Raw genomic sequence first — 18693 nt, forward strand, 5'->3', positions numbered from 1 at the left:
AGAAAACAACAAAACAATTAGATAAAAAAGTGTTTGAATTAAAAGTGGGATGCAAGTTCATACATTTCTCACGAATTCTTGATCTTTGTGACTCAGATATGTGAATTCTAAGGACACTAAAATGAAAATGCAAACCCTCGTTATAGAAACAAAATCTACTTATATACTATTAAGTGGGCTTTTGTCCTCTACTTTTCTTCCACGTGTCTTCAGTTTTTGAACTGCTGCAAACCCGCTATTGTTGTCGGAAGAAATTCAAGTCCTCCAATTGCCTTTATCCGAAATCTCACATGTCAAATATTATGACTTTGGTGTCAAAAAGATTATTTAGCTACTTGTGTTTAGCCTGTATATTTATCTCACATCCCCACTTATGTCGACCAAGTTGAATCGAAAATCTCTGACTAATAGAAACACGCCAACTTGAGTGCACTCAAGTACTCCGTAAATTGCACCACACCCTAGTTGGTCACGTTATTGCACGTGTAAGAAAAGGGTGATAAGCGTTTCAATGATGAAACCGCATTGAATGTGCATGTTCTCCATTACCTTTTTACAAAACTGATCCCAAACGTTTCATTTGCATTTAATTGGTGAAAAAAAGTTATTTTTATTAAATAAATAAGAATTAATTAATTAAATAAATGGAAGAAATAATTAAATTAAAATGCTAAATTATAATTTTTGTCCTCTTGTTTTAATTCATTCATAGAAAATAATCTTCATTTTTCAAATTCAAACAATTTTCCCTATCATATTTTGCACTTAAAATTGGTGATGTGTCATTCTTAAACTAATATAAATCATCATATAAAAACATTTGTTAAATTATAAAAACAAATTATGTAACTTACACGTTATAAAAATTGGACAAGTCATTAATTTTGAGTTTAAAAATGTGAGTGAGAATCAAATCGGTTTAAATTTTAAAATAAAGAGAGTATTTTTATAAATGAGGTAAAATAGAGAGATCAAAACTGAAATTTAGCCAACTTAAAAAGGTGAATTTAGCCGGAAAAATTTAAAGATTTTTTCCAAATTAGTTGGAGAAATGTTCATTTTTATAAAATAATTATAAGAAAATTACTAAATTAACCTTATTTTTTAGGCAAGATTTTGTTCAATAACTTAACAATTTTTAGATATAAGATAAGATCATTTCAAAATTTATTTCAATAACTTAACATCATTTTATGTATAAGGAAACAAAGTAGGATAATTTTGGCAAGTTAGTGAAAAATATTAATTTAAAAAGAAAAACAAATAACTAACAAAAAAAAAGTGGATTTAAAAAGATAGTGGAAGAAAAGTTAAGATTGTTTTGACAAATAGGTCGGAAAAATGCCAATTTTTACTAAATAATTAAATAAATATAAAATAATGTTTAAATTAATATATATATATATATATATATATATAAATATATATATATATATATATATATATATATATATATATATAGAGAGAGAGAGAGAGAGAGAATCTTGAATCGGTGCTGCTGAGCTCCGATAAGGTGGCACGGGGGTGGATCTGCAAGGTTAGCACTCTAACGTCCATGTCAGTTCAAGATCCAAGATGACTGTAGTGAAAAATGGAGATCAGAAAATGTTCATTACATTCCATGTGAGATGACTTTTATATCTTGGGTCAAGTGGAATGAATTTGTATTGATTTGAGTATCTTCCATTTGGGCTTTTGGCCTGCCCAGAACAGTTGCCCCCAGAATTTGTCGGGCACTTAAGGGGCCGAAAAAGTCTTTAGCAATCGTGGTCGGCCTCTAATGATGTCGTCTGATTTGAACTAGAAGTGAAATGTTTGGAGTCAGTTGAAAAAATAGTGTGGAACAAGCGCATTAAATATATTTCCATCATTGAAACGTTTTGTTGCTTCCTTGAGTGCACTTGAATGTGCTTGAGTTATTTACGTCTCCCAGGGGAAAATCCAACCATTAATTTTGTAATTTATTTTTACAGTTGATCTTTTTCGTTTAATTATCTTCGCCTATATATAAGAGAGGTTAAGCACATAAGAAACCTTTCACAATCCCTGAGATTCAATTTCCAATTTACAAGCATTTCTCATTAACAAATACATTATTCTCTTCCTTCGTGAATGTACTTTTTAGAGAAGTTGTCGTTCTTAGCTCAAAGCTTATGTTCTTCTTCATTCTTTTGCTTCCTTAATCTCGCCTTTCCTTGTACCCTTCTCCACTCACACTTTTACCTTCATCATTTTATGTTTTCTCTTAGTTAAGATGATTGACAAGCATATTCACCTAGATATAAGATTGAAGTTGTTTCCTTGACCGACATTTAGGATTCCGAAAGGATGTTTGGAAACTCCTTCATTGAAATAGCTTATTCCTTGGACTCTTTTGAGGCTCTCTTAGATGATGATGGTGAGGAGGATCACATTGAGGTCTCTATGCTTCCTCATTTTATGTTCGATGTGGAAATACAAGTCACCAAGTTGATGAAAGAACACACTAATTATTTCGTTCAGGTTTACCGGATAACCTATAACCATAAACCCAGTGATGCTGAAATTAGGACCCACGTGGAGTATTGGGGTAGATCAGACGCAATTTCTTGGATTAAGCCTGACAAGCATTTTAAGTTAGACGAGTTTTCCCAGATGACCGTGACGTTGGTAGAGTTGACGGATGCAAGAAATTACGGATGGGTGGCTGCATAAGCGACGGGAATCCCGTCTATTATGACTACTAAAGTGGCTATAAATGTTGTTGTTATCAAGGTCAGCGAACCTCTAGATTGGTCAATCTTTCTTCTGGGCCCATAAAAAAGGATATATAGCTCTTTTGACGAGTGTTTGGTCCCATTTTTATGAGTGCTTGTTAACCAAGGGTTGTGGCTGCACTTTTCTGACTTTGAGTTGCCCCTCTTGAAACACTTGAAGGTTGTCCCTTCCCAACTTCATTCTGGGGTCTGGGCTTTCATGAAGGTGTTCTAGTTTTAGGCTGAACACAAGTCTTGGAAGCCCTCCCTTCAAATTTTCTTTGACGTGTTCTACATTGTGTGCAACTCCAAAAATGACACTCGTGATCAAAGGCTTATTACTTTTCACCCGAATGATCCTAGGTTCAGCCCTTTCATAATCGACTAGGGAAATTTTTTGAGGCGTTTTTGTGCTGGTGAAATCCCTAACTCTGGAGGCCCATCTTGTCTTTTGTTATACTTCGACTGAGTCTTCTCGCTTATATAAAAGTAGGTTTCTGAAGTATTGATCTTGGCTCACTTCCATTCTACCGTCAAATTTTACCGCCTCAAACTATATCTCTATTTGGTTGAGAGGTTATAATGAAGGATAATTTGTCTTACTTGTTTCAAACACTTGGCTAGGAATAGGGGTTTGACTTTGGTGAAGTCACTTGTTTTGAGCAAATGAAGAAGTGATTTGATACTTATGTAATCGTAAGTGCAATCGGTCGCACGGAGAGGAAAGGGATCTTTGGTAAGGAAGGAGTCTCATAGTTTTCTTTGACATGTTGTGAATGCACCTTGTAGATAACATGACCAAATCATAGTTGCTCGACAACCTCTGTTGCTCCTTTGAATTGGCTGCATTATGGATTGATTGCATTATGCAAAACAACATAGAAGTTCTTCAAGTTATTTGGTGCATAAGGGACACATGTGGAACACAATGTTCCAACATATGTGCTGCAACATCTGGTCTCTTACAACATAAATATGTTATTACAGTTTGGCTAAGGCTTATGTTCTATCAAATATTTACTCTACAATAGAAAATGTGCAAGTAATGGAAAATTGTTGATTGGATGTTCTGGTGCAACACGTGGAACACGATGTTCTAGCATGTGTGTTGTTCGACATCTAACCTTGACATCAGGATATATGGATGTTGTTTGATGTGCAAATTCTGACTATATTTTAATTAGATCTATTGCAGTTTTGTTGAGCAATGTATGGTTGATTTATTTTGTAATCATTGGAGATCAAATCAGATTTAAATGGAGATTTAAATTTGAATTTGAAAGTAATAAATTATATATTTTGGAGAGATTTATGGAGAATATTATATCCTACATAATCTCTATTATTCTGGACAAAAATAACTCAAAGATCCATGAAGAAAAAACCCAAAATGCATTGCTATATAAAGAGACTCAATTATCATGTTGAGAGGAGGAATTTTGCATATAAGAATAAAATCTTTGTGTCTAGGGTTTGTGAGTCTTTCATTCCTTGTATTTCACGCTAATGTCATAACCATATTATGGTTGAATCTTTATGTACACCATTATGTTTCTCTAACTTGGCATAGTCGGTTTGTCTTAGTTGAGTGTATACACCAATCACGGGTTCTATGATTGAGAAGAAAGTGAGTATGTTATCTTATTTAGGGGGAGTCCTTAAATAGAAATTCACTATGATTAGGAAGAGCCTTTGAACGACATAAAGTTTGTTGGTTCTTGTAATACTAACTGTACTAATTCAAAGTAGTGAATTTTTTTATTGGGTAGAGTGTCCTCCAGACATAGGTGTTGTTTGCACCGAACTGGGTTACCAATCTTGTGTGTTTTTATTGCTTTCCTTATTTTGTTTTGTATTGTTGTTATTCTGGTTCAACTTGTTAGACCAATTATTCCAACATCGTGTTCAACATGTGTCCCCAACATTTGTCCCCTAAGGAATAGAATTTCAATTAGCATCAGAGCAAGCACCCAATTATGTTTGGGTGAGCTCCAAGGAAGATATTTTTTGTTCAGATGAACAACACAAAGGATGAAGGGTTTGTCAATAGACCACCTATTTTGGATGGAAGAAATTATGACTATTAGAAAGCTAAAAGGGTTTATTTTCTTAAATCCATTGACAACAAAACTTGGAAAGTTGTGATTAAAGGTTGGAAACATCATGTGATCACTTATCAAGATGGTTCAACAAGCTTGAAGCCTGAAGTTGATTGGTTCAAAGCTGAAGATGATGAAGCTCTTGGTAATGATAAATATTTGAAGGCTATATTCATTGGTATTAATAAAAATATGTTCAGACTAATCAACACTTGCACTAAATCAAAAGAAGCTTGGAAGATTCTCAAGACTGCTCATGAAGGAACATCCAAGGTTAGGATGTCAAGGTTGCAGCTCCTCACAGCCAAGTTTTAAAATCTGAGAATGATGGAAGAATTCATATCTGGTTTTAACATTCATTTGTGTCACATAGCCAACAATTCTTTTGCTTTGGGAGAAAATATGTCAGAAGAAAAGTTGGTTAGAAAGATTCTCAGATCTTTACCTCAGAAGTCTGACATGAAGGTAGAAACTATTTAAGAAGACCCAAACTTAAGCACTTTGAAGGTTGGTGAACTCATTGGTTCCTTTCAAACCTTTGAAGTTCTATAAATGGAAGATCATAAAAGAAGAACAAAGGTGTAGCTTTTGTATACAATACTCAAGTGAAGGAAGATCTAAGTGATAAGGATACTTGAGAAAAAATTCAGAGGTTATAGCCATTGTTGAGAGAAAGTTTAATAGTGATTTGAAAAAGTTGGACAGAAACTAGAGGACAAATGTCCTAGATAAGACGTCATACATTAGTCCCCTGAACAAGAGCAAATACGATTTCAAAGAGAATAAGGGCAAAGGAGCTCAATGTTCAGAATGTGAAAGATTTGGTCATATTAAAGTTGAATGTCCTAATTTTCTAAAGAAATAGAAAATGGGATTATATATCACTTGGTATGAATCTGATGATGAAAGTGAATGAGAAATAGCTAAAGCGATGGCTTTTATTCGGAAATATGACTCTTGTAGTGAGGCTAGTGATGAAGAGATGCCAGTAGAAGAACTTGCTAAAATTTATAGAGAGTTACTCATTGAATGGAGGGGGTCTTGCTTGAAAGGAGACAAATAAAAGAAGACCATAAGTGTTATAATCCTTGAAAACGAGAAGCGTGGATCAACCATTACATGTTTGGAAGAAAAAGGCACATTGTTAAAGTCCAGACTTGAAAATAAATATGTACATACGAAGAACATTAATTTAGATATGTTGAATGATGTCTTGGAAGGGAATATGAAGGTTGTAGGGTTTGACTATATTTCCATGAACCAAAAGATCAAAGTCCCACCTAAGAAGATGACTGAGTTTCAGATGGTGGACTACATGTCTCAGCATCATGCTTGACATATGTATCCTCAACACAGGCGTTACAAGAACTTTGTAAAGAGATGTCCCCATTGTGGTAGATATGGTCATATAAGACCCGTTTTCCATAAACTGTATGGATATCCTTAGTATTATAGCCATTCAAAGTGAAAAGGAAAGAAAGGGAAGAAAACTCAAGCTAAGAAAGTGTGTAAACCCAAGGAAAATGTCAAATGTCTCTTAGCTCATGTTCCTCTTAGAGTTTCTTCTAGAAAGGATTAGTATTTGGATAGTGGATGTTCACATCATATGACTAGTGAAAGGAGATATATTGAAGAGTTAAAGCCTTATTTTAATAGTTATGTCACATTTGGTGATGGAACTAGAGAAAGAATCAATGGGATAAGCAAGTTGTTGAGTCCATATTTAACATGTATTGGTGATGTGTTGCTAGTAGAAGGATTAAATGATAACCTGATCAGCATAAGTCAATTATGTGATCAAGGTCTGAATGTTAGCTACAACAAGTCAAAATGTAGTGTCTCTAGAAAGGATCAAGTAGTGTTAATGAAGGGTTCAAGATCCAAAGACAATTGTTATATGTGGATTTCTCAACCCTCATCCAAGGTTAAGAGCATAAAGGGGATCATATCTTAAGATGGTGTCAAGGGGTTGCCAAAACTCAAGATTAAATAAGGTAAAATTCATGACGTATGTCAAGTTGGAAAGCAAACCAAGTTGTCATATAAGATGTCTCAACATCTTACTCGTGTTTCAGAATTACCACTTACAGGATTTATTAGACTCGTTCAAGGAGTTATCATTGAATGGAAGGCTGATGGTCAGGCCGGAGGATCACCAAACAATGAACAACCTATAGTGGTTCGGAAGAAGAAGATAAAGAAGATTAGTGATTATGGCATAATTCTTCCTATTGGCGCTCCTTCTCATAATTATGGAATTTTGATTATTCAAAAACATGATTGTGTGTTTGGTGAAATGTCAGACAAGATATTGGAACATTATGTTCAACAAATGCAATTTGAAATTGAGATGAGTATTATAGGAAGTTTTACCTACTATCTTGGTCTACAAGTTAAGCTACTAAGAGATATTTTTACCAAAGCCTTAGATAATGCTCATATTAAAAAACTAATGGGTGTTCTTGGTATTTGGATACGTGAAATCTTATAGCAATTAATGCAAGTGAGGCTTACAAGAAGAAAGGTTTGTGGAAAGAGATATCATGTGAATGTTCATGCTGCCCCCATGGATAATGTGTCATTCCATTCTGAAACCATTGTTCAGAATTGTATGTATGTCTTCCAAAGAAGAATTGCTTGTGAAAGAGAGTTAAGTAAATAAGTTCTTAATTGTAAAGATATCATGGAATTGATGAAACTTGTAGGTCCTTGCTATGAAAAGTTGTTCAAGGAATTCATTGTGAACATTATTGCTGAGTGTAATGTTGAAGGTTGCAAGGAGTATAGGACAATATGTGATAGAGGAAAGTGTGTGAAGATTTCACCTCCAATTTTTAATGATTATTTGGGAAGAAGAAATGTTACCTATATTAACAAGATTATGACCAAGGAAGAAGAGGAAACTGCAAATGAGGATGAAGAATATTATGTTCAAGTACTAAAGTATAATGAAATTATGGAGCTTCATAGTGATGCTCAGTTATTGAAGACAATGTTGATTACTAGAGCATGTTATCCTAGGTTGATGAAGGATATTGAGGTTAAGAATGAAGATATTCCTCATGGGTTGCTGAATTTCAGTTTCAAGTTGAATGTTGGGAAAGATGTCTCAAACATTGTGTCTAACATCTGTGCGCCTGTTGATGAAATTGATTTAGATTTTGATGGAGAAATATTGGAGCTTTTTCACCTCAATCAGTTATTGTTGCTACTGCTATTTTAGTGTTCCTTTGATGATTGTGGTCTTGTGTTCTTGTTTTATGGTACTTGTTTACTTCTTGAGGTCTTTTGGCTGAAGATATATGCTAGTCTGATTAGTTATTATTCTTGTCAAGCTTTTGTTCTGGATCCTAAATATTATTGTTTTGTTTATAGTCATATTTATGTCTTTTTTTCTCATTTGAGGCAAAGAGACGGAGAAAAAGAAAATTTCACACTTCTTTGATAATGTTTGTCTCTTGATATCTCTTGAGCACTAGTTATGGCGCAATCTTGAAGAAGTGGTTAAATATGTGCTTTGGCTAAAAAATTCAAAGGGGGAAATTGTTGTTTCTTTGGTTGGCTTATTTTTATAGGTAAAATGGAAACCAAGATGTCTAGAACATGTTGTGGGACATTATGGCGCACAGACTGCTGATACTGGATTTGGTTAGAAAATATGTCTTTTGGATGTAGTTTGTTAATTCAAATCAGTTTGGAAAAAGATTTGGATTTATAAGATTTGTAATATTGGATATGCTTTGAAGGAAGACTTCTCTACTCTAAGAAGTTTGGTAGTATTCCTCTGGTTTTCTCTCTTTTCATGCATTTTACAAATTGTTGCAAAAGAGGGGGGTGGTGTATGTAGTGGAGTGGTTAACTTGACTACTCACTATGTGGTATATAAAGTTCAACATATGCTATTGAATATGCTTTGTACTATTTGGTACAAACTGTTGTGATTAGGACTAACTACTTATGATTTATCTGATCTTGATCTAATTGGCTATGTGCACACATGTTGAAGCAATTGGCCTGGCATCTGGCCCTTAACATTTAAATTTTGTATGTTGATTTATCTGAGTGTTAGTAGTAGCTTTTAACCTTCAATATCTTGACTACTGACTATGTCTACATGCATGACTAACTCGTCCTGAATGATTGCATGTTGATTGTTTATGGATCTTTGTGTAGCATTCTCATATGTGTGTAACTACCTCATGGTTTTCTATCTGTGCTACAATTTCTACTGTTGATGTTTGCTCTGATGGGATTGACTTTTGTTGCTGCTGTTTCGTTTGAGTAAGGGATGTCCTTGTTACTCAGTTATGTTTTTCTTGAAGAGTAGTTTTTCCATAATTTTCCAAAGGGAGATATTGTTGCTCCTTTGAATTGGTTGCATTATGCAAAACAACATGGAATTTCTTCAAGTTGTTTGGTACATAAAGGACACATATGGAACATGATGTTCCAATACGTGTGTTGGAACATCTGGTCTCTTACCAAAAAACATATGTTATTGCAGTTTCGCTAAGGCTTATGTCTTATCCAAGACTCACCTATAATAGAAGATCTGCAAGTAATAGAAAAAGAGTTGATTGGATGTTCTAGTGCAAATTATGGAACACGATATTCCAGCATGTCTGTTGTTCGACATCTGACCTTGACAGCAAGCCATATGGATGTTGTTTGATGCATAAATTTTGATTATGTTTTAATTAGATTTGTTGCAGTTTATTGAGAAATGTATGGTTGATTTGTTTAGTAATCATTAAAGATCAAATCAGATTTAAATTTGAATTTGAAAGTAACAAATCATATATTTTAGAGAGATTTATGGAGAAGATCATATCCAACAAAATCTCTATTATTCTAGACGAAAATAACTCAAAGATCCATGAATAAGAAACCCATAATGCATTGCTATATAAAGAGACTCAATTCCCAGGTTGAGAGGAGGAATTTTGCACACAAGAGTAAAGTCTTTGTGTCTAGGGTTTGTGAGTCTTTCATTCCTTGTATTCCATGTTAATTTCATAATCAGGTTACGGTTGAATCTTTGTGTACACCACTATGTTTCAGTAACTTGGCATAGTTGGTTTGTCTTAGTTGAGTTATAATATTCAATATTGTGTATTGAGTTGTATAGACCAATCACAAGTTGTATGATTGAGAAGAAACTGAGTAGGTTCTCATATTTATGAGGGGTCCTTAAATAGAAAGTGATCAGTGCATTTTGGATGCACGTTCTTTCATGTTTGTACTTAAGCATTTCTTCGATTTGCTTTGATTATTTTTATGTTTTAATGTGTTTTCATAATTTATTTTATTTTTGCACTTATTTAATTTTCGTATTTAATTTTCAGCATTAGCAGCTTTCGCGAGAAAAGTCATATCTTGAACTAGGAGTATCGGATTGAGACGTGCTAGCAGTCGATGGAAAGCTAAGAAAAAGATCTACAACTTTTGTTCAGAAGTCGAGAGCTGAATCAGAGTGTAGCAGGGCCAGAAATTTCATTGAAGCTGCTGCATTATTTTTATATTTTGTTTGGGTTAGTTGTATTGGGCCCGGATCGTACATTTGACCCGGTTGAGTTGTGAAACGGGTTTGGGTGTTTTTACCTAGGTTAGGCAGCCAAAAACAGGGTTATGTTTTTTCTATTCATGTACGATTTTTTGAGAGCTAGCAAGATGACTATGGAGAACTAATCCCTTTTGAATCAACCTGCTGTAATTCAGAATCCGCTTTGAGGTTTTTATTAATTCCAATTTGTTTAAAATAATAATAATAATAATAATAATAATAATAATAATAATAATAATAATAATAATAAATAAATAAATAAATAAAATAAAGAAAAAAAGTTATTATTATTATTTTTTTTATTTTTTTTTATGAGGGGTTCTTAAATAGAAAGTCACTAGGATTAGGAAGAGGCTTTGAACAACATAGGGTTTGTTGGTTCTAGTAAGACTAAGTGTACTAATTCAAAGTAGTGAATTTCCTTTCTTGGGTAGAGTTCCCTCCAACATAGGTGTTGTTTTCACCGAACTGAGTTACCAATTTCGTGTGTTTTTATTGATTTCCTTATTGCATTTTGTATTCTTGTTATCCTGGTTTAACTTGTTGGACTAGTTGTTCCAATATTTGTCCCTTAAGCAACATAATTTCAACCATGCCAACACTCAAGGTATAAAGACCAATTCTACATATCAGGTTGTTACGCCCCCATGCCTTCTGCCCTCACTCTGACTGTCGAGGTTATTGTAGGTGCCCTAGAGGTTATTCAACTAACCAGTGATGCGACCACTTTATTTGTTGAAGACATACCATAGTCTCTTATTTCTGTGAAGATGGGTCGGAATGAATACAAGCAATCCCCTTTGGAAAAGGGTTCTTCTAAGCAAGTCTGACTATTTGGGGAGGCTATCACGGGGTCTCTAACTCCCTTCCTATATCTTCTTGTTATTCATCATTCTCGGATTCCTTACACTCTTGAGGAAGTTGTTGTCGATGTCTCTGCAGATGACCTGCCTTTCGTTCAGAACCTTTCTGAGGCAGAGAAGATGAAACTCCTTTTTTAGGTCAATTTCCACACCTATCAGCCTGCTTCTTTATTCTCCTTGGATACTACTGAAAGAGGGTACGTCTTGGCTATAAATAAGCCTACCATTAAGAGGGACACTTGCAAGGGAAAATGTGAAACAATGGAGCATAAGTGATCTTCCTTCCAGAAGGAACTTGCCGACCTGTAGGGAAAGGTCAAGCTTGTTAAGGCTTTAAAGAAAAAAACGGAGTTATACGACTCCCTTCAACTCTGGCTTCCCGGACTACTGAGTTGGAGTCCTACCTTGAAGCAAAGAAGAAACGACTTTAGTAGACCTCCAATGTTATTGCTGAGGCAGATCGTCATGTAGAAGATGCTCGAAAAACTCTTCAACAGGAACAAGAGACACATGAAGAGACTTTTAAGATTCATGAAGGTGAGGTAGTCGTTCGGAAGGAGAGGTTCAGGAAGTTTCTTCAAAAATGTGTGCATGTTGTATATAGGGTCTTCGACCAGACAATAAGTTGGGCGAAGGAATTTTCCCCTGATATTCCAATCCCTTTTGAAGGATTTGACCCTTTCAAGACTGATCTGGAGGAGACTTTAGAGGTTGACTAGGGAACATTATCTCTAGGCCCAAAAGCTGGATTATTTTTCCCTTTTTGTTTTTCCTGTAAAATATTCCAGGCTTTGTGCTTTTGGATATGACAACAACATTTATATAAATATAATTTTACCTCAATGATTTGAAGTTTTTTATTTTTTTGTAATGGATATGTATTTGGCTTGTCTTCATCGTCACCTTACGCTTATGATTGTCGCAAGTCGTTATTTTTTCAGAACTTGCTCATCGTCCCTACAAATCTAAATTTATTTGCCTCGTGGGGATTTAGATTTTATCTGCCTCGTAGGCGAGTTAAAATTTATCTGCCTTGAGGGTGTTGCTAGTTTCCACCGGTCAAATGTAAGTATGTGTCACGACAACTACAAGGTGTCATCAACTTTGGGTGTGAGAACTCCCACAACTTTATTTTAGGAGAAGTGCCTGATTGAGTTAAGGTGTATAACGTTCTATTTAAACTTTGTAGTCTCAATCGGAGTTTCGTAGTTACTATATCTCGTTGAGAAGAGATAGTGTTGTTCTTTTATGTCCCTAGGAACCGACCAAAGTTATGGTTTTTGCCGCTACCCCCAGGGTAGATCTAGTTCGGGTGAACGTCTTCGGACTCCACTGCCTACACTCTTCAAGTGGTTAGCTCCTAAGAGGGGGGCGCCAGCTACATTGAGAAAAGTGCTCCTTAAATGTGAAATATGTCTTAAGAGATTTCCTTACACCATCATGCATAGACTTACACAACTCTTTGTGATAACAATATTTAACAGTTAGCATATTATTTATTAAAATTGCAGAAAAACCTTGTTGAGTATTCAATTCATAAATATGATCACAAGGGTACAACATTATCCTCTTTTTACATGATCTCTTAGGTTGGTCGTAGTGTTTGTTGATGTGACCTTCCTGTTGCCCGACCAATGGTGCAATGGTCTGCCATGGACAGTCGACACCTTAGAAGATGTAGTATGTCGATGCCCCTAGGTATTCGACCATCTTGGGGGATAACTCAGCTTTATACCCCTTGAATAATTGGACATAAGTATCCTCGCTTCCTTTTACCATACAGTGATATGGGATGGTTCGTGACTCTATAGCTGGCGCTTGTTGACGATAGTAGGTGACCGACTACCTCTTGGCATCGTTTGGTCTTATACCTCCTAGACAGTTGGACAAGCGGTATGATTTCTCCTATTCACCTTCGCGCAGAGGCCATTTTCTATGATCTTCTGTGATGTGGCTGACAACGCGTCTATAGAAGGCGTGATGGTTTTATCTACTGGCGCCTGACTAAATTTTGATCACGCATGGAGCATTATTGAATGGAGATGATATTTTTAAGGAGTTTCATGACAACGGTCATTACATAATTTTATGAGAAAATTTTGATGAATTCGTAAGAATAATGAGCAAAAGCCATGCCAAAATGTGAAGAAATGAGCAAAAATCCAAGACAGGGAAGAAATAAGGACTTGGTGAAAACTGTGAAGAAAACAAGTCTTTTGCTTCTAGATTTCTCGCACGCGCAATGCATCTTATTGTGGCGCGATGAGGCTTGCATTCTGGTGCAATATTGTTGCATCACGATGCGATGAGATGTGTTTTTACTGACACTCAGATTGTTATGTAAGCGCAATTTTGGCTACTTTGTGGGGTTTTGAAACTGGGAGATAAAGTGACGGCTAGGGATATTCAAGAGGCGAATTTTGAGAGCATCAGAATCATTGGAGAGATTTTTTTCCATGAAGACTTATAAACTCATGGTATTTGTAAATTTATCAATGAGTAGCTAAGTTTCTCTAGATTAGGTATTTTGAGATGAACCTGATTTTTATTATGTTGGATCATATGTTTGTTTGAGATTTATTAAGTACTTTTCTTATTATTATTTTATTTAAATTGTTCTTAGGTTTAATGGTTTTTGTCCATTTACGAGCGTGCAAATTGATATAGATACGTAGGGATTTCTGAGTGTTGGTCTATTCCTAGTTCAAAAGTTATCGAACAAATGAAAAATGTGCATTGATTTCACCAACTTGACTGTCACATCCTCTAAAGATCCATATTTGTTACCCAATATTGAGAGACTAGTTGATGAATCATCATGCTATAAGAGTTTGAGCTTCATGGACACTTACTCTGGCTACAATGAGATAAATATGGATCCTTTAAACGCATCCAAGACATTCATGTCCAACCATAACAATTACTAGTACAATGTTATGTCTTTCAGATTAAATAACGCGGACACCATTTATCAAAGACTAACGATGCAGTATTCTCTGAGAAAATATGACAGAATTCAGAGGTCTACATCAATGATATGATTGTAAAGACTTCAGAGGATTAAAGACATTACGTGAGCTTGAAGGATATCTTGAAATTAGTCCTGAGGTATAACATGCACCCTAATCGGCATTCAAGCAGAAAAATTTCTGAAATTTATGCTATCTAAAAGATGGATCAAAACAAACCCTAACAAATCCCTCTCATCCAACACATATTATACTAAAATTATCACATTCAACAATAGTCTCCCATCTCGACCCTCATCCACCTAAAAATAATAATCATAAACAATTGAATTGCTAACAAAGTTTTCTTCGCACTTGAATCTAGAATCAGAATCAATCGCACATTTATTCATATTGCAAATTTGTTGTGCACATTTATTCATATTGCAAATTTGTTGTGCCTTAATTGCATTGCTACCACCATAGTAAAACCATCACAATTCAAACTAATTCTGCCAAATAACCATCAAAGACCCTCTTACATTTTGGACATTATTACTTTGCACAAACTTATCCATCACATTGCTATAATAAAGTATAAACTACCACGTATGAATCAACGTATCCATCACATTGAATCCTCTAGAGCTGTACATTTTATAGTATCCATGTTAAAATACTTAACATATCACCTCAGTGCAATTACCACCAATTGAGTGAGACTTTTTCCAAAGAAGTTTTACAGATTATACTGAAATTTTAATAATTTCATTTCATACATTTATTTGGCACATACAATAGTGGAGCCCTAGATCGTGTTTTTTTTTTTGTTTTTGAAAAGTTCTCTTGAAAGTTGGACATATAGTAAATATATGATTAGAATAAGGAATCTGATAATTTACAAGTTATGATGGCAGAAGATGCTACAATTGTCTCTTTTTAAAAAGTAAAAGCCCGCATAAATTCGAACTTTTTTCCTTCCAACAAGCATTATCCCCATAATTATAATCAAGGACCAACCACGAACTTTTTTTAAAGCATGACCATCTATCATGGTACTAGTAATATTTTTTGGTTACAGTTACTATGATCTTATTTACATCAGTACTAAAAATTGAAAACTATAAGACAAATAATGTGTTTAATACTTAGTTTTCTGCAAATATGAATATTGACCGAGTGTAACGCACGAGAAAACCAATATTATCAAAAGGTATTGATGGTTGTGCCAATCCTCAGTGACAACAGAGACGGTGGAAGTGGAAATGTGAATTCGCAGAAGATATTTGTTGTGTATGATGGTTGTGCAAAACTAAAGTGGTGGCAGTGAAACCAAAGTGGCGGTGATCACCGGGTGAAAAACAACCAAAACAACACCTAAGCATTATCCACCATTTGTGTCCAAAATTTCTGTACTAAACAGTTTTCTATTTGTTATAGCTTAATTGAATCAAAATGTATTAAACAGTTCTATTTCCAATCATCTTGAAACAGAATAGACACCAACACATGTTAAGACCAAAGAGCACATGGTTCATTTTATTATAGTTAGCCACCACATTTCCACAAGTTTCCATCTATCAATATAGACTAAAGCAAAGATCAAGATGTTAAAACAAAAGTAATTAATTCGATGATAAAGATCAAGATTGTTTGGCTAAAAACCAAGGTATATCTTGATCCTATTACAAAAACTAATCTTATAAAATAAATAAGACAACATTTCAGCGACCTTTAGCAAAATAGGCAGTCAATCCAGCGGCAAAAATTGCAGCAGCAGAGGATATCCCAGTCCATAAATGCTTACCTTTATGTGCATCAGACACAGATTTCTGCATAGATACAAGTTGTTGCTTCATCTCGTCCACCATTTCTTCCTTAACTTTGAATGCTTTCTTTATCGCCTCCAGTTCTTCAGCAAAAGCCTGAATTTCTTCTTTCTCGTGTTTCTTCTTCCCTCCGCGAGGAATCACTTCCACATTTTCCTTAACCACAACTGCAGCAGCAGTATTCTTCAACAATTCCAAGGCCTGCTTTGAGTTGATGCAGGATGAGTCAAGCTTAGCTCTCAATTCATCGCATTCTCGTTGAGCTGCGATAAGGCTACTATGTGTAGCATCCTTTTCCTTAATCAAAACATCTACACGGCCACCCAGCCCCTTGTTCCTCTCATTCATCTTCTCTTTCTCGCTTCTTAACTTCGCCAAATCAGCTTCAGCATTTTCAATTTTTTCCTTCAGTCCTGCAACTTGCAACTCCAAATTCTCCACCTTATTCTTCTCCTTTTCATATCCCTTCTTGACGGTATCCTTCTCAAGCTTCAACTCAGCAACTCGCAACTCCAAATTCCCCACTTTGGTTTGCTCTTCATCATATCCCTTTCTGATGTTATCCCTCTCAAGCACCACTTCATCAACGGCATTCTTAGAACATTGAACTTGAGCAAGTAATTGCTCAATCTTTTTCTCCATTGCCACAACTTGTGACTCCAAATTCTTTACTTTGTTTAGCTCCTCATCATATCCCTTTTTGATGTTATCCCTCTCAAGCACAACTTCATCAACAGCTTTCTTATAACATTGAACTTGAGAAAGTAATTGCTCAATTTTTTCCTGCATTACCACAACTTGTGACTCAAAACTCTCTACTTTGTTTTTCTCTTCTTCAAACTTCTTACTGTTGAGCTCATTCAAAGATTCCACCTCTTGAATAGCATTCCTATAATGATGAACTTGAGACAGTAATCCACTGTTTTTCTCTGCAAACTCTTTGCAAGACATTTCCAACTCATCAACAACACCCCTCAGTCGATTCACCTCACCTCGCAACTCAATAATTTCATTCTCGCTGCTAACTTTAACCTTCTCAATCTCATCTCTCGCTCTATTCGATTCATCAACCTCGTGCTGCCTATTCTCCAACTCTCTCTGAACCACATCAAGTTTCCTAAAAACACCATCTCTTGCCTCAGTTAAAATCTCAATACTCTTTGCCATCTCCTTCTTCTCTCCAACCAAATTGCTATTTTCCACCCTCATTTCCCTCTCCTTGTCCACAGCAAGCCCAATAGTTTCCTCCATCTCAAGAATCTTAACACGCATCAGCTCCTCTTCTTTCCGTGAGTTTTTCAAAAGGTCACCGTGTTGCTGCAGCTCACGTTCAAGGTCAAAGATCTTCGTCCCCCGAGAACCATTCACATTCTCAATCTCATTCTTCTCCTTCACCAACAAATCAATCTTCTCCTTCAACTCATCAATTACCTTCTCCGACTCAATTGATTTCTTCACAACCAAATCCTTATCCTTTTCAAGCTCTTCAACCCTTCTTTCTTTCTCAATCTTTTCCTCCAACAGACTCCCAGCTTCCAACCTAATCCTCTCCACATTCCGCTTCTCGTTCTCAAGACTCAACACAAGGTCATTCACCTTCTCGTTCTGAAGATCCACCTCGTACTTGGTCTCATCCCTCTCCTCAACAACCTTATCGAAACGAAACCCTAATTCAGCAATATGAGCCCTAGCAAAAACGAAAAAGACAGAGCTTTCAATCTCCAGTGCGAAATTTTTCTCGGAGATTAGAGCTTCGGCTTCCATGACGGTTTGGTTTGAATCGAGAAGTTTTTGAATTTGGTTTCTGTGTTTGGTGGTTTCTATGAGAAGAACATTGTTAAGGTTCTTGAGATTCTGAATCTGAACAGAAGAGTCATCAATGGTGGTTGGTGGTGGGGTTAATGTCTTGTGGTCGAGAGATTGAGATTGGGCATGGGTAACTTTCTTTTTGGCCATATCTGGGTGTTTGGGAGTGATGGAAAGATGGGGATTAGGGTTATGGTTTGTTTCCAATTTTCTAGGGTTTATCTTTTTTCTATGGAGTAAAATGAATGAATGTTGATGCGGTTTATCTTTTTTCTATGGAGTAAAATGAATGAATGTTGATGCGGTTATGGATTGGGAATAGAGATAAATTAGTACTGCGGTTTTGAATGTTGTGGTGTATTTGAATTTCAAAATTTAGGGCCCAAACCCTAATGCCAATAGCGATGTTTAAATAGTAGTGTTACTAGTAGCGATGTGTTTCTTTTTTTTGGTTTCAAATTTCAAACATGAGTGGGATGCGATTCACATAGCTTGCTTTTGTTGCCCACGTGAGACGGCAAGTGGAATGCTTACATACGGCCAACGGTTCTTTTCTGTTTTTTGATAAACTATGGCCGTGTTTGGTTGAGAGAAATTAAGGGGAGGGGAGAGGAGAGAAGGGGAAGAAATATTTAATATTTTATGTGTTTGATTTAAATTTTAAAAGGGGGAAGAAATGGTAAATAGAGGGAACCAAAATTTATTTTGAACCACTTTTTACTTCCCTTTAATTTGGAAGGGAGATGTTTGATTTTAATTATAATTAAAATTAATACTCATTTCATCCTGCCATATCGGGCGAAAGTTTTTTAATGTGTCTTGTACTGCTAACTGAATTTTTAAATTTTTG

At 35.5% G+C, this 18693-nt stretch overlaps 1 protein-coding gene across 1 annotated transcript; it reads right to left on the minus strand.

The window, feature by feature from the left end:
* Window positions 1–15720: 15720 nt before the first annotated feature.
* Window positions 15721–18340, minus strand: LOC127098031 (uncharacterized). The gene has a single exon (XM_051036532.1). The coding sequence runs from the start codon at window positions 17991–17993 to the stop codon at window positions 15933–15935; it is 2061 nt and encodes a 686-aa protein (XP_050892489.1). The 5' UTR covers window positions 17994–18340; the 3' UTR covers window positions 15721–15932.
* Window positions 18341–18693: the final 353 nt, after the last annotated feature.

The sequence above is a fragment of the Lathyrus oleraceus genome, chromosome 6, assembly GCF_024323335.1.
Source record: "Lathyrus oleraceus cultivar Zhongwan6 chromosome 6, CAAS_Psat_ZW6_1.0, whole genome shotgun sequence".
NCBI classification, from domain to species: Eukaryota; Viridiplantae; Streptophyta; class Magnoliopsida; order Fabales; family Fabaceae; genus Lathyrus; species Lathyrus oleraceus.